The 24,385-nt window shown below is 48.3% G+C and overlaps 2 protein-coding genes across 2 annotated transcripts in view; both read right to left on the bottom strand.

The window, feature by feature from the left end:
• The window catches only part of LOC123756696 (solute carrier family 7 member 14), a 115,493-nt gene extending 91,388 nt beyond the window's left edge, over positions 1-24,105 (bottom strand). Inside the window, exon 1 of the mRNA XM_045739940.2 lies at positions 23,946-24,105. The gene's annotated coding sequence lies outside the window, so the exon portion shown is untranslated. The remainder of the gene's footprint in view (positions 1-23,945) is intronic.
• On the bottom strand, positions 12,257-13,120 carry LOC138368696 (uncharacterized). The gene has a single exon (XM_069331416.1). It carries the CDS (start codon positions 13,118-13,120, stop codon positions 12,257-12,259), a length of 864 nt encoding a protein of 287 aa, XP_069187517.1.
• Positions 24,106-24,385: the final 280 nt, after the last annotated feature.

Genomic DNA, 24,385 nt, shown 5'->3' with positions numbered 1-24,385 from the left:
AACCATTCTGAACTGAACCAGAGTGACTCTCAACCAGGTTATTAACAACTAACCAGGTCATCCACAAGCAATAAAAGATAATAATTTCACGTTTTTATTCCCAGAATATCTACCATGATTCTTGGTAGATGGAGGGAGGAAGGGAGGGAGAGAGAGGGGGGGTGGTGAGGGTGAAGGGAGAGAGAGGGGGGGTGGTGAGGGTGAAGGGAGAGAGAGAGGGAAGGTTGAGGGTGAATGATTCTGATGGGTCTGAATGATTCCATACACAAGTTTCTAAATGCCGTTCTTATGTTAGCCAACCTGGCATATACCGCTGATGTTATCCTCTTGATATGGGCTTCAGGGGACAGGTCTGGCGTGATATCAACCCTCAGGTGTCTCTCTCTCTCTGACTCTTGAAGTATTTCATCTCCCAAATGATACCTAGTATCTGGCCTCCTGCTCCCTACACCTATCTTCATTACATTACATTTGCTTGGGTTAAACTCTAACAACCATTTGTTCGACCATTCCTGCAGCTTGTCCAGGTCTTCTTGAAGCCTCAAGCTGTCCTCCTCTGTCTTAATCCTTCTCATAATTTTGGCGTCGTCAGCAAACATTGAGAGGAATGAGTCTATACCCTCTGGGAGATCATTTACGTACATCAGAAACAGGATAGGTCCGAGTACAGACCCTTATGGGACTCCACAAGGCTCTGTACCACCTCGCTGGTGTGGCGAGTCCAGAGTGTGGCCCCGTCGAGGCCTGGCACTGCTGTGTTGTCCAGAGTGTGGCACTGTCGAGGCGGCCGAGGACCCGGACAGGTCCTTCTCCTCCTCTCAAAGTGGTAGTTAGAGTGACAGACGCACGACTACAATAGATCAATAGATCAATAGAGCATGTTCCATGCGGTGTGATATTCATGGTTCCCTTCCCCACCCCCATCAGTTTGTCCATGATGCTTTGTTCAGTCTGCCTATTTGTACACGCGCCCACCATCAGCAGCCCCCCTCCACCCAACAGGCAGCACACGCCCCTTGTATAAGGGGTAAGGTATAGAAGGTATAAGAGAGTATCAGGCGGGACCCACACCACGCTACTGATAAGTTAAGCTACAGTGAAATTAATCTTAATTGTGGTTTTACTAGAGTGAGTATACCTGGTACTTTCTGGAGAAAAGGTAAGACCACCACCCCCGGCCACCCACCACTGGTAGACCCCCACCCCCGGCCACCCACCACTGGTAGACCACCACCCCCGGTCACCCACCACTGGTAGACCCCCACCCCCGGCCACCCACCACTGGTAGACCACCACCCCCGGCCACAATAACACAACCATCCACCACAGCAACACTACCACCAACCACAGCAACACAATACCCTCCAACCACAGAAAAACACTTCCCATTCACCAATAAGATGAAAATAGGTTCTTAAATTTCTTCCTCAATCCCGCCCCCTTTCTCTCTATCTCTCTCCTCCTCACCTGTCCTCACACCACACCTGTCCTCCTCCTCCTCCTCCTCCTCCCCTGTCCACACACCGCACGTGTCCTCCTCCTCCTCCTCCTCACCTGTCCTCGCCCCTCACGCAACACTATACAACCGGAACTTCAGTGACTGGCGCTAAAAATAGCTGTGTTTATGTTTTTCTCTCTCAGAATGACGGAGAAAATCAATGTTTGACCAACTCCCGTTATTCATACACAATGGTTACTTGTATTTTTTATACAATGGCTGTATTATTTGATGTATTTGTTGTCAGGCCTTAACGTCACTTTAATTGAGGATTTTTGGTTTTTAATTATACACCTGTTTATGCAAGCGTTGTCCCGTTAAGCATTTGCTGGCATATTTACTAAGCCGTTTTATTTATTTTATTTAATCGCTGACTGGTGTATTTCTTCACCGTTTCTAGTGTTGAATCGCTGAACTTTTTATTCAGTAGAAATACTGTATTGTCGATTGTATCGGGTGTTGTCTGGTGAGGATGTAGAGGTTTCGTCCGTCACGGCTTCAATGTTGAGATTAGGTATATTGAAATTGGCACTGTCAGCGAGGAGTAGAGTACAAAGGCTTCACCAACAGTGACGTAAAATCACTGCAGTATCGCGTCGACAAATAACGCCACAGACACAACACGAAGGGTAAAGACACCATTCACAGAGCTCGCAGAGTTCGGAGAGCTCGGAGAGTTGGAACAACTCTTGTTCTTCACCTACACGGATCAAGGGAACACATGGAGGCCTCAGTGGTAGCAAGATGCACATATTGACTGGGTAACACATGTACACATAGTGAGAGGGAAGTGTCGTGTGGCTTAGGTCCACCCCAACAGTGTTAGTCTTGTCCCCCAAACGTCCCGCTCTTTATGTTGGTTCACTTTACTGAGAGCGGCAGGAAGTGGCAGGTAGCCCGCGGTGTGTGTGTGTGTGTGTGTGTGTGTGTGTGTGTGTGTGTTTATGTGAGCGTGTGCGCGTCTGTATGTGAGCGTGCGTGTGTGTGCGTCTGTATGTGAGCGTGCGTGTGTGTGCGTCTGTATGTGAGCGTGCGTGTGTGTGCGTCTGTATGTGAGCGTGCGTGTGTGTGCGTCTGTATGTGAGCGTGCGTGTGTGTACGTCTGTATGTGAGCGTGCGTGTGTGTGCGTCTGTATGTGAGCGTGCGTGTGTGTGCGTCTGTATGTGAGCGTGCGTGAGTGTGCGTCTGTATGTGAGCGTGCGTGTGTGTGCGTCTGTATGTGAGCGTGCGTGTGTGTGCGTCTGTATGTGAGCGTGCGTGTGTGTGCGTCTGTATGTGAGCGTGCGTGTGTGTGCGTCTGTATGTGAGCGTGCGTGTGTGTGTGTGTGTGTGTGTGTGTGTGTGTGTGTGTGTGTGTATACTCACCTAGTTGTGCTTGCAAAGAGCTTTGGTTCCTTGGTCCCGCCTCTCAAATGTCAATCAACTGGTGTACAGATTCCTGAACCTACTGGGCTCTATCATATCTACATTTGAAACTGGGTATGGAGTCAGCCTCCACCACGTCACTTCCTAGTGCATTCCATTTACTAACTACTCTGACACTGAAAAAGTTCTTTCTAATGTCTCTGTGTCTCATTTGGGTACTAAGCTTCCACCTATGTCCCCTTGTGCGTGTACCACCCGTGTTAAATAATCCATCCTTGTCTTCCCTGTCAATTCCCCCGAGAATAATTTATGTTGTGATCATGTCTCCCCGATCACTTCTGTCTTCCAGCGACGCGAGGTGCAGTTCACGCAGCCTTTCCTCATAACTCATGCCTCTTAGTTCTGGGACTAGCCTAGTGGCATACTTTTGAACTTTTTCCAATTTCGTCTTGGGCTTGACAAGGTACGGGCTCCATGCTGGAGCTGCATACTCCAGGACTGGTCTTACATATGTGGTATACAAGTTTTTGAAGGATTCCTTACACGGGTTTCTGAAGGCAGGTCTGATGTTAGCCAGCCTTGCATACGCCGCCGATGTTATTATTTTGATGAGGGCTTCAGGAGACAGGTTGGGAGTGATATCAACACCTAGATCTTTCTCTCTGTCCGTTTCGTGAAGGACTTCATCTCTCATTCGGTATCCAGTGTCTGGCCTCCTGTTTCCTCCACCTAGTTTTATTACATTCCATTAATTGGGTTGAACTTTAGTAGCCATTTGTTGGGCCATTCCTTCAGCTTGTCTAGGTCATCTTGTAGCCTCATACTATCTTCCTCTGTCTTAATCTTTCTCATAATTTTTGCATCATCAGCAAACACTGCGAGGAACTAGTCTATACCCTCCGGGAGATCATTTATATATATCAGAATAGTATAGGTCTAAAGACTGATTCCTGAGGGACTCCACTGGTGACGCTTCGCCACTCCGGGACCTCCTCTCTCACAATGACTCGCTGTCTTCTGTTGCTTAGGTACTCCCTTATATGTGTGTATACACCTGCTTACATAGCTGCTTCCTCTAAGGCAGCCTTGGCACTTTGGTTATTTCACAGCATATCTGCACACGAGTCTCCCTGGAGGGAGCCCCGCCATCCGCTTCTTCCCTGTTTCAGGAGGCTGCTTGTCTCGTACTGGCTCGAAAACGGATTTTCCCTGAGCCTCTTTATCTCTTCCTTGGCTTCCCCAGCTCACTCTGTAGGCTCTGTATTACTGCATTCATTGCGATCAGTTCTCTGCTGAAGTGCCCTAACACCTGTGTGCGTGTGTATGCGTGATTTGTGTGTAGGGATTGAGTCGTATAGAGAGGACAGGTAGAGGCCGGGATTGTTAAATGTAACAAAGTACAGAGCACCGGAAGGTGCAGCGGAGGAGTGACCTACAGACACACATTCCCAATTTATATGTTAAACGCTACAAGCGACAATTTTCGTCCAGTTATATTTTTAGAGTGAGGCCCTTCACAGGACCACCATGGTGAATGAGGAGAAGTAATCGAACACTCACCATCACACAGCTACTCACCATCTCCGCACCAGGAGCCACACTACACCCCCAGGAGCCACACTACACCCCCAGGAGCCACACTACACCCCCAGGAGCCACACTACACCCCCAGCACCAGGAGCTTCAAAAGGAGATGCGAATAGTATTGACCTGTCCGCTGTTCACTCACAGGTGTGCTAGACCCGCTGTTCACTCACAGGTGTGCTAGATCCGCTGTTCACTCACAGGTGTGCAAGCCCCGCTGTTCACTCATGGATGACTCCTTTGTTGGGAGGGAGCGGCTCCTGGCGCTTTGTTGTGGTCCAGATGGTTACTTCCCTCTGCTGTAGTGGTCACTACACACGCCCTCATCACGGTCACTACTCTCTCTCACACACACACACACACACACCCTCACCACAGCCACTACTCTCACACACCCTCACCACAGCCACTACTCTCACACACCCTCACCACAGCCACTACTCTCACACATCCTCACCACTATATTGCCTTATTTTTACTTTTATTATTGGTTTCATTATTATTAGTCGTAGAGGAATAAAATAGGAGGAACAGAAGGAGAAGTAACTGCTAGCAATTCATCAATTGGTAATAGGAGAAGTAACTTTGATATTATATTACATTTTTATTGGAAACAAAAACTGAAGAAAACGCCGACAAGGCTGAAGGGAAGACTTGTCCCTTCTGCTTGATATTCCAGACCCGCCCTGACAGGAGCGGTCAGGCTAGGAGGATGACTGGTGATGGTGCCACCTGGCCCTCTGGTGCCACCTTGTCCGAGGGTGGCACCGAGGAGTCCTCTCACTCTTACTCTGGCTCCTGATATTCTACAATTAATCTCTAACTCTCTGGGCCGTCAGTCACGCCAACGCTGCCATCGCCAGAGGACACCACCTCAACGCAGGAGTTTCCACCAATCAGAGTGGGAAGCGTGGAGTTGTAGAGTTTTACTGTAGAGGCGACAGAGGAGGTCTTACGTGGATAAGAGAGAGAGAGAGAGAGAGAGAGAGAGAGAGAGAGAGAGAGAGAGAGAGAGAGAGAGAGAGAGAGAGAGAGAGAGAGAGAGAGAGAGAGAAATATGGGTAGTAAGAGGGAGCTGCTGGCCACACTGGAACAACGATCCAACAAGTGGCTTCTCGAGGGTGAGCTCAGCCAATCAATAGGTAATGAAGTGGAGTGGAGGGAGCAGGAGACCAACCACAGGGGCACCACGTGGGAGCAGGAGACCAACCACAGGGGCACCACGTGGGAGCAGGAGACTAACCACAGGGGCACCACGTGGGAGCAGGAGACTAACCACAGGGGCACCACGTGGGAGCAGGAGACCAACCACAGGGGCACCACGTGGGAGCAGGAGACCAACCACAGGGGCACCACGTGGGAGCAGGAGTCCGGCCCTTCTGGAGCCGGACAAAGGAAGGGAGCTGACGGCTTGATCTCTCACCTAACTGGTCCAACGAAGCCCGCCAGAAAAGGCTGTCATGAGCCGCTTATGCCATGCCAGTGGCGACGCCTCCAGGTGTGTGTAGGGCCAGTGGTGACGCCTCCAGGTGTGTGTAGGGCCAGTGGCGACGCCTCCAGGTGTGTGTAGGGCCAGTGGTAACGCCTCCAGGTGTATGGAACCCCAACACCCTGCAACACTGAAGCAGCGACCAGGACGCTGCAACACTGCGCAACACTTCAAACTGTTCGACAAATATATTTTCATGCAACTCTGAAAATAGGTTTGTCAAAGAATCATTTATTCCGTCACAATCGGTGGATTCGTATTGTGTAAGCGAAGGTTTGTTTCTTTCACACTTAAATATTTGTGTCGCGATTTTGGGCTGGACGGTAGAGCGACGGTCTCGCTTCATGCAGGTCGTCGTTCAATCCCCAACCGTCCACAAGTGGTTGGGCACCATTCCCCCCCCCGCCCCCGTCCCATCCCAAATCCTTATCCTGACCCTATCCCACTGGTATAGAGCCGTAATTGGCTTTGCGCTTCCCCCTCCCTGATAGTTCCTTCCTCTCCTTACGACAGCAATAATTCTGAACTTTAGGTAGTCAGAATTAAAAGCAGAGAAGAACACTCAAATTCCACAGGAAAAACAAAGTCAATGCGAGGGATAATCTTGAGAGAAGAGAAGAGCAGACTTGAGAGATGAGAGCGGACGACTTATCTTATCTGGTTCATCCTCACTCCTCGGGCCACCACAATCCTGCAGGCGTGGCGGGCCTCTTAAATATCACCCAGAAGGAAGTTTGGTATGCGGGCCGCCCCTATTGACCGCTTCCCCTCTGGACCACGGCAAGAAGCCCCGACTTTCCCCTTATCTTCACTATGATGACCCGTCTCCATGACAACCGAGCAGTCAGCCATCAAGGGGAGAAAAGGCCCATGGGTATCGACTTTTATATCAGAGAAAACTCATGTTCAAACCGTCATCATCAGGCGCTCAGCTGGAAATGACAATCTCGGAAGGTGGAACAATTAATAGCGGAATGTTTCCGTCAGCTGGGCGGGTGACAGGCGGGTGATGTCACCCGGACAGCAACAGGTGAGAGAGTGAGACACAAGTGAGACACCTCACTCTCCAAGTGAGAGGGGGTGAGACACAAGTGAGACACCTCACTCTCCAAGTGAGAGGGGGTGAGACACATGTGAGACACCTCACTCTCCAAGTGAGAGGGAGTGAGACACATGTGAGACACCTCACTCTCCAAGTGAGAGGGAGTGAGACACAAGTGAGACACCTCACTCTCCAAGTGAGAGGGAGTGAGACACATGTGAGACACCTCATTCCCCAAGTGAGAGGGAGGGAGACACAAGTGAGACACCTCACTCCCACATACCTCGCTATCCTCTCAGTTATACACAAAAGTTGACCTCGGGGCTCCAAGCAACATCTTATTGCATCCTCCAAGAGGGTTATCCTCCAGGCGGGGTCATCCTCCAAGCGGGGTCATCCTCCAGGCGGGTCATCCTCCAAGCGGGTCATTCTCCAAGCGGGGTCATCCTACAGGCGGGGTCATCCTCCAAGCGGGGTCATCCTCCAGGCTGGTCATCCTCCAAGCGGGGTCATCCTCCAGGCTGGTCATCCTCCAGGCGGGGTCATCCTCCAGGCGGGGTCATCCTCCAGGCGGGTCATCCTCCAGGCGGGGTCATCCTCCAGGCGGGGTCATCCTCCAGGCGGGGTCATCCTCCAGGCGGGGTCATCCTCCAGGCGGGGTCATCCTCCAGGATGGGGCAGCAACACACGAGGCGGGGCAGCATCAATATAGAGGCTCTGGTCATGTCGTCCATCGCGGCGTTCCTCCACTATTGCAGATCTCTCAAGGCAGATTTTAATCAGAGGTAACCAGGCGGACAGTAATGTTGCCGAGCGTCAGATACACGGCTGTGGTGGGCTGTACCAGGCTGTGATGGGCTGTACCAGGCTGTGGTGGGCTGTACCAGGCTGTGGTGGGCTGTACCAGGCTGTGGTGGGCTGTACCAGGCTGTGGTGGGCTGTACCAGGCTGTGGTGGGCTGTACCAGGCTGTGGTGGGCTGTACCAGGCTGTGGTGGGCTGTACCAGGCTGTGGTGGGCTGTACCAGGCTGTGGTGGGCGAATGAGGGCGACCTGTCCCTCTCCCTTCACCCTCCTGCAGGAGGGAGCCGTCTCCGGGCCACGTACCCTCATGAAAGAGAGGTACCATTCCATCCCTCAACCTTCCCTCCTGGAGAGGCACAATTCTGTTTCCTTGACCATCCTCCAGGAGAGGGACCTCATCGTACATTGTGAAGATGGCGACTTCTCCTTTCCTACCTCCTTCCTGCAGGAGGGAGACCTTCCCTCTCCCTTCCTACCTCCTTCCTGCAGGAGGGAGACCTTCCCTCTCCCTTCCTACCTCCATCCTGCAGGAGGGAGACCTTCCCTCTCCCTCACCCTCCTGCAGGAGGGCGACCTTCCTTCTCCCTCACCCTCCTGCAGGAGGAATACCTGACTATATGTAATGAACATTATCGTGTCTTAAAACGTAAACCATTATCTTGAAGCTCTGGGAACCCGGCTTGGCTCTGGGTATCCGGGTAGGCTCTGGGTGTCCGGGTAGGCTCTGGGTATCCAGGTAGGCTCTGGGTATCCGGCTTGGCTCTGGGTATCCAGGTAGGCTCCGGGTATCCGGGTAGGCTCTGGGTATCTGGGTAGGCTCCGGGTATCCTTATCCGGGTATATATTCTCAGGTGTAGATGGGAGTCACACTCTCGTGGCGTGATCCACATGTCAGACTTTCAGGCGTTTGCTTTTGTAATACGTTTAGTTATAATTAATATCTAAACCAAATGTTATTGTTGGAGGTTACATTAATTACAGGCGAGTAAATATTTTATCTGGAAATAATAACTGGCTACAATTAAACGACCCCAGTGGTTAATTAAATGTCCAGTGGTGCAGTGACGGGCAGCCGGCCGAGTGACGGGCAGCCGGCCGGGTGACGGGCAGCCGGCCGAGTGACGGTACAGTATTAAAACACACACCTGCCGTGTGTATGTGTGCCTCTGTAACCCCACCACCGCCTATGGGATGAGTATGGGGTGCATAATAATGAAACAATCTGAATATATCACTGTTGTATCATTATTGACCAGTTTGTGTTCGTATTAGTCATAAGCCAGGAGGTTATTAGGCAACCTTGAGATACAATGAAGTGACGGGGGGGGGGGGGGGCAGCAGTCCTGGTTGTGGAATGCGCTCAACAACAGTCATGTAATACTAATTAAACTCCAGTAAATAAATATATTCAGACGTGTCAAGAATTGAGTGGAATGTATGTCAATCATCTATACATTCTTAAGGAATAATTAAAATCTACTCTGGGCTTGAAAAGGAGTATCATATAGAGGACTTTTCCCCCTCTGTCGTCGCTTGCGGAATAAATAGTTCAGTTGTATACATTTGCTATAGATGAACAAAAAATGTATCCATAAGAACAGGGCCCCACGACTATGGGGACACGGGAGTGTGGGATTAACCAGCAGCGGAGCCTCGGCCCGGAAGCCGGTGACGGAGAGTGATTAATATGTCCATATGTTTACGCCGAGTAATTTACTTCCTGCAATACCTCAGACACACACACCCACACACATAAACGTGCCTACAGCGGCAGCACACACACACACACACACGTGCCTACAGCACACACACACATACACACACACACACACACACGTGCCTACAGCACACACACACATACACACACACGTGCCTACAGCACCAGCACACACACACACATACACACACACGTGCTGGCACTTAAACACTACTGGACAACACTTCTCAACTCCTTCAATCCCAAAAAGCTTAATAAAAAAGACTTCAAAAATAGACTTCACACCTCGGTGGAGCGTCGCAACTATAGCACGCCAAGAGTCCCTTGCAGAGCAACATGATACCAAACAATTGGAGCTAAATCGTTTGCACATGACATGATAACGACGCTGGTAGTGTGAACAGTGAACTAGACGCACACACACATGGCTAGCGCCAGAGAGGTGGCGGATATTGTTCCCTGGGCGAGGCGGCACGGTCTGGCCTGATGGCCATATTTATCTAAATTTTTGTCAAAAGTTGTGATTCGTGTCGGGTAAACAGCTCCCGCAGAGACTAATTACCTGGAGGCGTCAACTGGTGAGACCCGGGGCCCTCTCCTGCACACGTCGCAACACAATTACAGGATTGTAACAATTTGGGCTGCTGTATTGCACGCACACAATGTTAGCACAGTCGTTACAGTGGTGCAGGTTGTGTATAGTGAGGGGTGGTTACAGAGGTGAAAGTCGTGTATAGTGAAGATGGACACTGTGGAGATAACTGTGCACTCCCTGGACCACAGCGTGCACTCCCTGGACCCCAGCGTGCACCGCCTGGACCCCAGCAGTACAGCAGGGAGGTTGATCACCGGGGCGGGCCGCCAGGGAACACAGCACAACGTGCAGGAATCAATACAAGTGTGTGTACTCCACCCGCTACTGTCCCTCCCCCCCCCCCACTTAGTCACTCATTCACTCCCTTCTCCATCCCTCCCTCTCTCCCTCCCTCCCTCTTTCTCACACAGTTGCTCGCTCATTCACTAATATACCCACTCCCTTACTCATCCACACCACAACACTCCACCACAATACACCTCTACACTCTCCACCTACACCACAACACCAGTACACCCCCTCCCCCCCCCGCTACACCACACCACGTGATCTCAGACCCAGCCAGGGGGGGGAGGGGGCAGGGGGGGGGGGTTAAAGAGGTTACATAATAATCTTTAGCACCTTAACTTAAGGCCTCATTCATCAGGCTTTCCCTTCATTATTCACTGGTTACTAATTCACTCCGTGCTGAAGAACTGGGTCACATCGGGCGAGTCTTGTAGTCGCTGACAAGTGGTCTCGTGCTGACTCACTTAAACACTTACACACTTATGGGCTCCTTCACTGATTGTTATCAAATTGGTTAGAATGGTTAAGTTGGATTGTTGCTTTCACAGTGTTGATGATACACACCTGTGGTATGGAGTGTTGTCTCCAGGTGTGCCAGTGGTGGTGATACACACCTGTGATGGGATTGGTTTAGGTCCGACTCGTGGAGGAACGAAGCATTGATCTACAGTGGTGGCACACCACCACTGTCCTCACCATTGTCTGCTCCACTAGCGTCGTGGTGGTCAACCACAACCACAATCCCCTTCCCAACCACATCTATCACGACCCCCTTTCTTCCCCCAACCAAACTATCCCCCCTACCACCCTCACTACAACTACAACCATTATTCCAGGCAAAACACTCCAACTCACATAACCACAATCAATACCGGAATACCACAACCTTCCCTAGTACCCACCGTCCCCACCACAACCAACATTACCACCAAAGATACCACGACCAGCTCCCCCTCCTCTTCCATAACTACCACCATCATCCACCACAATCAATGCAAATGTCAGTACTGAGGCGTCCAGTACGGGTGGTCAACAAGTGGATTGCTCTGGATGACAGAGAACCTGAACTCGTCCACAAGTTCAAGAGCAGATACGACACAAAATTGAGACTTCAGGAACGTTTATAACGGCTAGAAGGCCGGGAACCAAGAGCTATAGACCTTCCTAGCTCCTAGTCAATAGTAGTTAATCACCCCCATCTTGGTGGGGGGCCAGCTTGGTGGGGGGTTAGTTTGGTGGAGGGCCAGCTTGGTGGGTCTGGGAGAGTGTGAGCGTCTACAGGACCGAGGCAGCGAGCCAGGTAAGCAGTGTAGGCGGTGCAGTAGCCTCTGACCTGTGTACTGAGCACACAGTTAGAGAAGACATAGTGACGACGAGGCTGCACCGTGACTGACATAGTAGCTTAGCAGTGTTTGCGGCGACTATTTAGCGATTTCTAATTTATGAGCAGTGACTGTTGAAATCTACATTGGTGTCGTATAATTAACGGTGAAATTACCGTAAACAGTTAAAACGGGATGATTCATGGTGCCATATAACTCAGAGGCGCCAATTAAATAGAAGTCTACAGTGATAACAGCTAAGTTACTCCTATATTTGTGAAGGGACTACATATAGCTGTGAGAACAGTAACCAACAGTTTCACGAAGTTTCACGAAGCTGTGATAATGTTTCCTCCTCGTGCGGAGGACGTGGTGAGGACTGTGCCCCTGGGCGCCCCGTCCTCACCTTACACGTACAAGTCCAACATTCATTATTAATAACCCACAAATACCGCAACCTAAATCAATTTAAATCAGCGCTCTCAATATTATGAAAAAAACAGAACTATTCACAGCAGAGCAAAGGACATTTTGTGGCTTCACTAAGACGGTTCAGGTTACACTGACGATGGTTGAGGCTACACTGACGATGGTTGAGGCTACACTGACGATGGTTGAGGCTATACTGACGATGGTTGAAGCTATACTGGCGAAGGTTGAGGCTATACTGGCGAAGGTTGAGGCTATACTGGCGAAGGTTGAGGCTATACTGACGATGGTTGAGGCTACACTGACGATGGTTGAGGCTATACTGACGATGGTTGAGGCTACACTGACGATGGTTGAGGCTACACTGACGATGGTTGAGGCTATACTGACGATGGTTGAAGCTATACTGGCGAAGGTTGAGGCTATACTGGCGAAGGTTGAGGCTATACTGACGATGGTTGAGGCTACACTGACGATGGTTGAGGCTATACTGACGATGGTTGAGGCTACACTGACGATGGTTGAGGCTACACTGACGATGGTTGAGGCTACACTGACGATGGTTGAGGCTATACTGACGATGGTTGAAGCTATACTGGCGAAGGTTGAGGCTATACTGGCGAAGGTTGAGGCTATACTGACGATGGTTGAGGCTACACTGACGATGGTTGAGGCTATACTGACGATGGTTGAGGCTACACTGACGATGGTTGAGGCTACACTGACGATGGTTGAGGCTACACTGACGATGGTTGAGGCTACACTGACGATGGTTGAGGCTACACTGACGATGGTTGAGGCTACACTGACGATGGTTGAGGCTACACTGACGATGGTTGAGGCTACACTGACGATGGTTGAGGCTACACTGACGATGGTTGAGGCTACACTGACGATGGATGAGGCTACACTGACGATGGATGAGGCTACACTGACGGCACCAGCCTCCAGGGCACCAGCCTCCAGGGCAGCAAGGTGCCCAGACATGTACAGGCTGCACGCGATACAGTGCTTCCCGAATATTGCATTGTCTATTGCGTCTCCTGACCACAGGGCGGGCCAGAGGCGGGCCAGAGGCGGGCCAGAGGCGGGACACAAGGTCTGAAGTCTCCAGGAGCAAAACTCCCCCCCCCACATGTCAACAATCGCCTTCAACAGATGTGCACCGTAATGCTCCCAATTTAACAACACAAAAAGAAGCTCCCTTAAGTAACGAGGTAAACAGCAGTATAAGTAGCAAGAAGTAGAGGAGTAAATACGTTAGTTGGCCACCAGGGATCTGTAGGTGAGGTTGGGTGGCTGTGGTGGACAGGTAGGTGAGGTTGTGTTGGACAGGTAGGTGAGGACGGACAGGGGGGCAGGTGTGTGGCGGAACTTGCTCCGTCTGGTCGATACATGCAAATGTTCACCACCACTCCCCGTCCACCACTACTCCCCGTCCACCACCACTCCCCGTCCACCACCACTCCCCGTCCACCACTACTCCCCGTCCACCACCACCACTCACCGTCCACCACCACCACTCACCGTCCACCACCACCACTCACCGTCCACCACCACCACTCACCGTCCACCACCACCACTCACCGTCCACCACCACCACTCACCGTCCACCACCACCACTCACCATCCACCACCACCACTCACCATCCACCACCACCACTCACCGTCCACCACCACCACTACCCGTTCACCACCACTACTCACCGTCCACCACCACCACTACCCGTTCACCACCACCACTCACCGTCCACCACCACCACTCACCGTCCACCACCACCACTCACCGTCCACCACCACCACTCACCGTCAACCTGCTGTCAATAATGCCCGCCTTATTTGTTTCTTTAATTTACAGTTACTCAGATTGTCATGTTCGTCAATACTGCACATATGTATATTGATATTATATACATATATATATATACATTATTAAACCTTAATAATGAGTAATTCAGCGAGAGGGAATGACTTATGGAGCTGCCGATGCTTTTACATTAAAAATCTGAAGTCTGATTGGCTGCTAATCTGATTGGCTGCCAATGATCTGTCTCACTCAAGAGTGACCTCTTTTATCGAACATAATGAAAATGGTGATAAGGTTTATCAGTGAAGAGGCTTTTATCGAATGAAAAATCTGGTATTAAACGATTAAAATAAATTCTCTGAATACAATAAATGTGAAAGTTATACAGTATTAAACACTGGTGGATTATCCTCAGACTCAACTACTGCCATTTGAGAGTCAATTAGAACAGATGCTAAGCTATGAGGACCATATGTACTTACACCTAGCATTACATTCTCTCTCCTTTCTCTCTCGTTTAATCTCATTTTTCTCTTATTAAACGCACCTTACTCTGTCATTTAACTCTCCATTCTCTCTCTCTCTTTCTCTCATTTCTCTCTCGTTTTCTTTTCTCTCCTGTCTTTCTTCCTTCGCCCTCCATTCTTTCTCCTCTCTCTCTCTCTCTGCCCACATCCCTCCCTCCCGAGAGAGAGAGAGAAGCCAGTACCTCCCAGTCACCACCACCATCAACTAACGCAGTTCCAATCAGGTCAATTTTCTACCACATCGCGCCAGTGCTAACCCATGTGAGAGTAATCTGGTTGATGAATGCAGGAGACTCATCAACCCCAAAAGGAGATATGGAGGGTAAGCCAGGTAACGTTGGGGGGTAAGCCAGGTGATGTTGGGGGGTAAGCCAGGTGACGTTGGGGGGTAAGCCAGGTGATGTTGGAGGGTAAGCCAGGTGACGTTGGGGGGTAAGCCAGGTGACGTTGGGGGGTAAGCCAGGTGACGTTGGGGGGGAGGGGGGAGTACAAAACGCTGTGCTCGTCTCATTATTTATAAAAAAAATTGTGTTTTAAAAATTAACTAAATACTTAATACCATGAATCTTTAAAACTGTTCGAATAGGGTAGTTTGACGCCTCACTAATCGTATATGTCCCACCGACTTCGGAAAACATAATATATTTGCAGTAATGAGAATTGTAAATATTTGCGGTAGACGGAAGTATTAAATACAAAATGACACAGCAGGAATAGTAAAAAAACAATAATATAATGTCTTATTTGAGAACAGGTTAAAATTTATATTATATATATATATATATATATATATATATATATACAGCGATGCCAACATATGCTATGCCAACAGCGACTGCCCCGACAGGTACAAGAGGAGTGTTGTTAACGCATACGTCGACCGTGCTCTCAGCCACAGCTCAGAATGGAAGCAAGTCGACGAAGAACTCTGTAGGGTAAGGCAGGTTCTAGTCAATAACGGCTTCTCCAATGGTTTCATCGAAGACATCATAAGAAGGAAAGTGAAAAGCCATGCAACCTCTGAAGAGACAACTAACACAACACCTATACCCCCTATTAGACTATTTTACAGGAACTTCTTTTCCACAGCTCATAAAACGGAGGAAAGGGTCCTGAAAGATATTGTTAATAGAAACGTTATCCCTACAGACAAAAATCAGAGGATACAACTGACGATTTACTATAAAACCAGAAAAACGGCCAGCCTACTCATGAGAAACTCTCCAGACACAAAACAGAACGCTTTAAAAGAGACTAACGTCGTCTATGCCTTCAAATGCCCACTTGGGGACTGTAAGCTCCAAAAAACCCAGTATATAGGCAAGACAACAACATCTCTTTCTAGGCGTTTAACGATGCATAAGCAACAGGGCTCCATTAAGGAACATATAATCTCTTCCCATAACCAAACCATCGCCAGAGAAATCCTAGTAAACAACACAGAAATCATCGATAGATACAGCGATAGCAGGCGGCTTGATGTTTGCGAGGCACTACACATCAAGAAGTCAACACCAGCAATCAACAGCCAATTATTGCACAACTATATTCTACCCACCTCAAGACTCCGCTCCAATATAGAAGCATCAAGAAATATGGACCAATAGGCTTTCTACAAACACTTCTATTCAATACCCATTGTTTCTGTTCTGTCTTGTGTTGATACTTTTAATACCCTATTAATATCCCCTGTTCTGTCTTGTGTTAATGCCACATCATCCTTCCCACCTCACTCAAATGTAGATATAATATCAGAGAGACGTAAGTTCTAATCAGTTGTGTATTTGTGAAGTCTTTGAAAATGTAATAAGTTTTACGAAACGCGCCCGTGTCGCGTCAGACTAGAAATAAAAATGAATTTTGGAGAAGTGGTTTTTTGATTTACCTCCAACAGTGAAGCGTAATGTACGAAAGATTGAGAAAATTCGTGTTAGAATTATTAATCTTACTTTTTCGGTCATATTTAATAATATATGTCTACAGGAAAGACTGCTACCAAAATATACTAATATATATATATATAATATATATATATAATATATAATATATATATATTTCTACTTTATTCTACTCAAGAACACGAGAGAATAAAGTAACTGTAAGGCTCCTGATGAGACAGTTCTAACGAGTCTATAACACCTGAACATTCAATAATATATTGAAGAATCTCAAGAAAAAGTCTTCGGTTTCTCGTCGCCACATTTCACTAAGTCTAGGAAGGGCCAGACATCACTCGCCCCCACCACCAGCCGCACTCCCACCTCTTTAATCTCCCCGTCAGACACCTTCAGCAGAACCCCACGACAGTAGCGATAGGACCCCTTCACTAACCCTTCAGGCTCCACCAGCAGAATGGTACTTGGTAGTGCGTCAGTGTGAGGGACTTGACCTTCCCTCGCTCATCCATCAAGTAACAGAGTTTTGAAGCAGAGTTTGAAGCAGAGTTCCCGCCACTCGTGAGTGTGGCGGGACGTATAATGACACATGTGTCATTATATTATTGGTTGGCATCAGGTAGTGTAGGTTTACTCAGTGGAGCAAGAAGGCCTCATGTACAGAACAACATGAGGGGAAGGAAACTTCTCACTTCTGAAGGAGAGATAACCTAAGTAAACTTTAGTTTACTTCTAACAGAGGCCAACATCCGGAGAACAATGATAGCAGCATGTGCCAGCCTGGCCAACGTCTGGGTACCCTTCAGTAACTAAGCTCTACAACACCACTAAGCTCTACAACACCACTAAGCTCTACAACAAAACTGAGCTCTACAATACCAGTGTTGCAGCCTCGTCAGGCCCCCCCCCCCTCAGCACCTAACTACCCTGCCCATAATTAAGGTAACAATTGCTCAGTGTTCCCTGCTCGTCACAAGTAGTTAACACCACTTACAAGGTGCCCACTTATCTTAGTGATTTTATATTAACATTTTATGGCTCGTTATTGACATTTATGTGTACTTAAGGCTCTCAATTATTAAATTATAAATATTAAAATGTATAATTAAGGCCTGAGCGGTTGTACTCTCAAGCGGGAACATGAGCACTGATCTTCTGGTAGCATGAGCGTTGAGCAGGTGCACATTTGTCCCCGTCAATGGCGGCTCTCAACAACGCACGAACATAACACATACACACACACATACTCAACACATATACACACACGCTTTGGGCTCACCATAGCCCGTGCTACTTGAAACTTTTGTTCCAAGTAGCGAACCTTTAACAACAACAACAACAACAACCACGAACGAAAGTGAACATTTAATAGGCTCGTACAAGACCAACGAGCCTATAAGACGAGCCCCTGGAGGCCTCGACACGCGCCTCGTTCTACCAGCTCGCATATATTGTTCCCACTCAAGAATGTCTCCCGTAATTAAGGCGATATATATTAACACACTTTTACGACTCTTAAACGCAAAATATAAAACACTCAGAAGTTGTTTCCAAACATTTTAAAGGATGCGAGGAAGGTGGGAACAGCGCACAGGACTGGTGCTTGAGCACGCGCAGATGGAAACAGCGCTCAGGACAGCTGCTTGAGCACGCGCAGGCGCCGAGGGCTACAGCCTTGGTGCGGGTCCTGAGCGACCGTGAGCGTCGACACCCAGGCTGCTTGAGTCTCTCCTCACCTTAATGAGAGAAAATGGTGAAGATCAACAAACGGAATGTTAGCATTGTATCGTCTTCTCGTTACCTTCCTCTAGGTCTGTCTGCCTGTCTGCCGGTCTGCCGGTCTGCCGGTCTGCCTGTCTGCCTGTCTGCCTGTTTGTCTCTAAATCTGGTTTAACAGCTGGTATTCTAAGATCTCATTATATCAGTCTTAGGTCCCAAGCGTACAGTGATCTTCTAGCTGGCCCCCCAGTGTGTTGTGATCATCCAGCTGGCCGTCAGGGTGACGTGATCTTCCAGCTGGTGCCCCCCAGGGTGTCGTGGTTGCAGATTAGGTCAACACAATTTAGACGCCACAAACAGACAGGAATTCTGAGCTCTGTACAACGTTTAACCTGGAACGATCAACGACAAAGGTCGTTAACAAACGAAAAGTTAAACTGTATCATTTAACGGAACGACATTTTTTGCTCTGGAATTCTAGTCAGTTCCTTTGGCTTCTATAGATTTATTATGCCTAGAATTTTTTTTTAGATTTTTTTTAATTGGTGAATTTTGTGATCGTCAAAAGAAAGGTCCATAAATTGTGATCGTTAAAAGGTTAAAAAAATTAACTTGAAAAGGTCATACTGGAGTTTACTAGACCAGAGAGTCGTACCTGGCCCCTGGCTCTCTTGTTATTGTGTTGCAGTAAATTACAATAATGTGAGACGTGAGACGATCTTGGGGGCAAGACGGGGGAGGGGGGGGGGGGATCGAACCAGCGTCCTGAGTCTCCCCAGACGCGCCGCCTTGACCCCTGGACCACAATGTGTTTAAAGTTACACAACTTGAAGTCCGCTCTAACACACTGAAATTTAGAAGCACCTAGTTAAAGCGGCGGCCGGGCCCCCCCTCCACCTGCAATGGGCTGGGAGACAGCCGCCCCCCCCCCAGCACTGTCTCCTGGGGAAGGGGGGGAGCGGCTACCCAATTTGTATCTAAGGAGGCCGACACTTGCAGCCCCATCAGTGTGGGCGAAGGAGGCGACGCCCCCACACACAAGAAAGTGAAGGTCAACACGTACACCAGTTTGGACGGGCACTATAGTGGCCGTCCAAAGTCCCAAGACCATTAAACACTCCTGACTCTTGAGACACAAGTACCGAGTGCTTTATATGAAGAAAAGGTGTTGGCTAAGCTCGTCAATACTTGAGCCTCCAAGGGCTCTCAGCCTCGTGTCTCTACACCGGGGAATTGTTCCATGGTTCAGATACCGGTGATGTCTCGTGTACTCACCAGTTACCGGTAAATTCAAAAGTTTTTTCAGAACACAAAGCACAGATAGATATTATGGTTTGTCTTTTATAAACGTCTTAAACGATTTCGCGCCGACACCAACATCTTGATGGGCTGACTGCTTCTGGTGCCGTTCACAGCCTCATCACCTTGGTGGAACACCCTAAGGAACACGCTGAGGAACACGCTGTGGAACACCCCTGTGGAACACCCTGTGGAACACGGACACACATCTCCATGTGTTTGTGTGGGTGGCCCAGGGCGTGTGGGTGGCCCACGACCACTGTGGGTAGGGTGAGGGACCACTGTGGGAAGGGAGAAGCAGCAGCAGCAGGTACGCAGGATAATATGCAGTATTATCCTCGTCGTCGTGGCCGTCAACACATACACCCAGCGGAGGAGACCGGGCCGAGGCCCCGTGACACACGACGACGACGGAATCACCCGCTTGAAGGAATCCCAACCGCTCTCAAAGTTAGTGAAGTATTGATCGTTTCCTCGTGTTGCTGATGTCTTGTGTGAAGTGATTCTCGCCGCGTGTATGCCTCGCCGCCACCACCCTGGGGGCATGTTGGGCCTCGCCGCCACCACCCTGGGGGGCATGCTGGGCCTCGCCGCCACCACCCTGGGGGGCATGTTGTGCCTCGCCGCCACCACCCTGGGGGGCATGTTGGGCCTCGCGCCTCCTCCTGACACCAGTTTAACGCTGGTGGCCTGAGAGGCGACGAGTGCCACCAGTACCAGTACTCCAGTGTCTGGCACTGGAGTACTGGCTTTGCAACATATTACAGATACAGTGACAACTTTTGGTTGTCTGATATAGTGACAACTTTTGTGACTGGTAGTGTATCCTGAGACTGGTATACCTTATGACTGGTAGAGTGTACCACGAGGCTGGTATACCTTATGACTGGTAGAGTGTACCACGAGGCAGGTATACCTTATGACTGGTAGAGTGTACCACGAGGCTGGTATACCTTATGACTGGTAGAGTGTACCCTGAGACTGGTATACCTTATGACTGGTAGAGTGTACACCCTAACAGTTCCTGGTGAGAGGACAGGAGCCCGTCGACCAGGACCATCTTCCCGGTGTTAATAGTGGACGTTCAGACCATGGTTTACAACCCCCCCTCAACCACCCTCCTGGTCAACTGCTGACAAGAACCAATAACACGAGTGGCTCTGTGTTATTGTTCTGGTGATCGCAATAACACCAGAACAAATACAATGTTTACAGCAAGTTTCCATTCATTGTAATAATAAATTGTTTACTATAGTTCATGGTTTAAGACTAGAGTCCGTCAATGGAAGTCTCTGCGCTAGTCTAGTAGTAGTAGTAGTAGTAGTAGTAGGCATCAATCAGTCGTAAGAGACTATAGAGTTGCACTCTGGTTATCGGTCTGGAGTAGCCTCTCCAGGGCACAAAGCCTGGGTAGGTTGATACGGGGTAGAAGCTGTTACCCATGCAGCAGGTACACCTTCTCCACGGCCGCCGAAAGTCTCCAGCTCATAATAAACTCATAATAGTCCACACTCATAATAAACACACGCGCAAGGCTCCAGTTAATACCGCTCCTAAAAAACAAAACAAATGAAGAAGCAAAGAGCTGCACGGCTGCAGGAATTAGCAGCACTCCGAGCCAAGAGTTGATGATCTATGCTCAGAAAGTTTGGATGTTCTCGGCTAATGTTTTGCCCAGACTTTCCCAACGACTCTCACCACATCTATGTACTCCTAATTTACCATAAAAAATAATTTAATATTCGCAATACAAAAAAAATTGAGTAGAAAATTATAAAAAGGTAAAAACAATAAATTACGTCCCGAACGTTCACCTTCTCAACAAGTCCGTTCTTCAGGACCAAACTACCGAACAAGGCGAGAACAAAGTGACGGCCAGACAAGCGTTTACTCAGCACCAGAACAACAATTTCCTCACTTTTATCAGCCGAATAAACGCCACTATCCGGAGGGCGGTGAAGCAACAAGCTGGTGAAACACATATTGGCACGTCACCAATTCAGAAACGTTGACCATGTGTGGCTAATGACAACAATGGTCAATGTATACTAGCATCTACATATCCTACATATCGCTCTTCTGTACATAACAGTGCAGAAGAACTCCATTTCTTGCTTGCAAATCCAATAATAATATTAGCAATTATAATTATATTAATATACTAAATATAACACCACAACACGTGTTGTCTACAGGACGAGCACACCACCACAACATTACAAGTCTCTCTCCCCAGTATATTCCCAGACGAGAGAGACGCTACAAGTAACTACAGGAGTGGCATCTATATAGTAGATATATAAAAACACGCGCGTATTTGAATAGAACGTTGTGTCAAAATTTCAAAGAAATCGGTTTCGATTTCGAAGATTTCCCTCTCGTGAAACACACATGAAAACACAGTTTTTCAAAAAAAGCATGTTGTTTTACCCTTTTTTTTACCGTCACAGACGTGACATCTATATAGTATGTATATAAAAACCTGCTCGGATGCGAATGGAACGTTGTGTGAAAATTTCAAAGCAATCGGTGAAGAACTTTCGGAGATTAGCGATTACGGACAAACGAACATTTCCATTCTTACTTATACAGAATAAATAGAATCGATAATTGCAAATACTATTCGTCTTCATCTTGAAAAAAACATAAATTAATAAATGATTCACAAAATGGGTTTATAAACTGTCGGTCATGTTTAACAAACTTGCTATCATTTTTTTCCAGCATAGTTGAGGCAGATGATAGTGATAAGGTTTGTGTTGTTGTGGTCCTTGACGTTAGCAAAGTTGTTGATACAGTGCCACATGAAAGACTGATTAAAAAGTTTGAGGCTCACGGTTTTGGGGGTGCTATATTAATTTGGGTTAGAGCATGGCTATACCAACGGAAATTGTATTATTACTATTTAGTTAGTATAAATGGGGTTAAGTCAGAGTGGGAAAATGTTATAAGTGGAGTGCCTCGAGGCTCTGTCCTGGGACCTGTATTATTCATAATATATATAAATGATTTAGATTCAGGTTTGAGCTGCAATATTTGCAAATTTGCCGACGATGCAAAAATCGGTAGGGAAATAAACACGGAAAAAGACTCACTGTCGCTTCAAGTCGATCTAAATAGGGTTTTGAAATGGTCAAAAGATTGGCAGATGCAATTTAATGCTGATAAATGTAAAGTTTTGAGGCTAGGTAATGATGATAGAGTTACAAGATACGAGCTAGATGATGTTGAGATTCAAAAGGGATCTGGGAGTTATGATTAGTAAGAATTTAAAAGCAAAAAATCACTGTATAAAGCTTCGTAACAAGGCAAATAGGACACTGGGATTTATTAATCGAAGCGTTATCTTGCTCTGGTTAGGCCCCATTTAGATTACGCAGTTCAGTTTTGGTCGCCATACTATAGAATGGATATAAATTCACTAGAACGCGTCAAGCGTAGGGTGACAGTTATTCCCCCAAATCAGAAACCTATCATATGAAGATTAACAAAGCTTAAATTACATTCTCAGGAAAGGCAAAGAATTAGGAGTGACATGATAGAAGTGTACAAGTGGATGAATAGCCATAACAAAGAGGATATTAATAGGGTAATAAAAGTATCAACACAAGAACACGAAACAATGGGTATAAATTAGATAAGTTTAGATTTTGGAAAGACCTGGGTAAATACTGGTTCGATAACAGGGTTGTTGATTTATGGAACCAATTACCGTGTAACGTGGCGGAGTTGGGTTCTTCGTTTGTTTCAAGCGTGGGTTGGACATGTATATGAATGGGATTGGGTGGTTATAAATAGGAGGTACTTCGAATGGGCCAATATGCCTTCTTCAGTTACCTTTATTCTCATGTTCTTTTTATGTTCTTATGTTCAAATAGAATTGGAAAGTATAACACTCTTGAACAGTAATAGAGACATTACCTTAAACTGCTTTCACCTCGCCTAATACTTTCACCCCAACCTTATACTTTGACCGTACCTATTCAGGCAAACATATACTTTAGTGTGTGGTAAATATTACAGAACTTACACTTCTACCGAAAACTCTAGATAAGAATATTTATCTATACGATTATGCAAATGTGTTACACACACACACACACACACACACAAAAAAAAAAATCATGTAACCCGTATCCCGTTTTAGAGCAATATTCTAATGAAGGGTTTGGGTTATCGGGGAGGGCGGGGGGTATAGTGTTCGTGAAGAGGGGGGGTGGTGGGGTGGGGGCAGGACTGGTGGGTGGTAAGGTGGTATATCACGCCATGAGGAGGGGAGGGAGGGGGGGGGGGAGAGAGCATGGGGTGGTGGGAGGGGGGGGGAGAAGACATTCACGGTAGGTGGTATTGAACCAACTATGAGAACAGCTTCGTGCTTCAAGTGGCTGTTAACCATTCATGGTCTGAGTCTCCTCCAGTAACGATAGTTTCCTTTCCCGGACTACGGCAGTGCTGGCTCGTTACCTGCCCGCCACGGCAAGAGCCTGCCGTGGAGCAGGGCACGACGCAGGCAGGTCGTGCCCTGTCGTGGTGGGTTGTAATCAACGGTTGCGGTGAGGACTTACCTTTTAAGTGTAGTGCAGAGAGCTGGGGGTTGAAGTAGCCTGGTGGAGGGGTGGGGGTTGGGGGCGCGTGTGGGGGGGAGGGGGGCGCGCGACACGACGCACACTAGGGGGGGAGGGGGGCGTGTCTACAGCGACAGGAGGGGCGCGACGCGACACACTACCACACGACACGTCTCGACGGCCACCAGCCACACACTGCCCGTCTCTCTCAGTGAAGCAAGTCAACAGGTCGGGCCGCCCCTACCGCGCAAGCACACGCGCCGCCCACCACCCACGTTGGTGCCACCCACGCACACAACACCCCACCCACAACCAGAACCCCCCCCCCCCCCCCCCAACCACCACAACCCCACCCCCAACCCTCCGTCTTCCACCACCATGGCCACCACACATGCCTCTGACGCCCACACTCTCGACAACCATGTTTTAAGCTCCCACGT

The sequence above is a fragment of the Procambarus clarkii genome, chromosome 26, assembly GCF_040958095.1.
Source record: "Procambarus clarkii isolate CNS0578487 chromosome 26, FALCON_Pclarkii_2.0, whole genome shotgun sequence".
NCBI lineage: Eukaryota > Metazoa > Arthropoda > Malacostraca > Decapoda > Cambaridae > Procambarus > Procambarus clarkii.
Note: the sequence above shows the minus strand (reverse complement) of the source record. Positions and strands in the feature narration are given on the sequence as shown.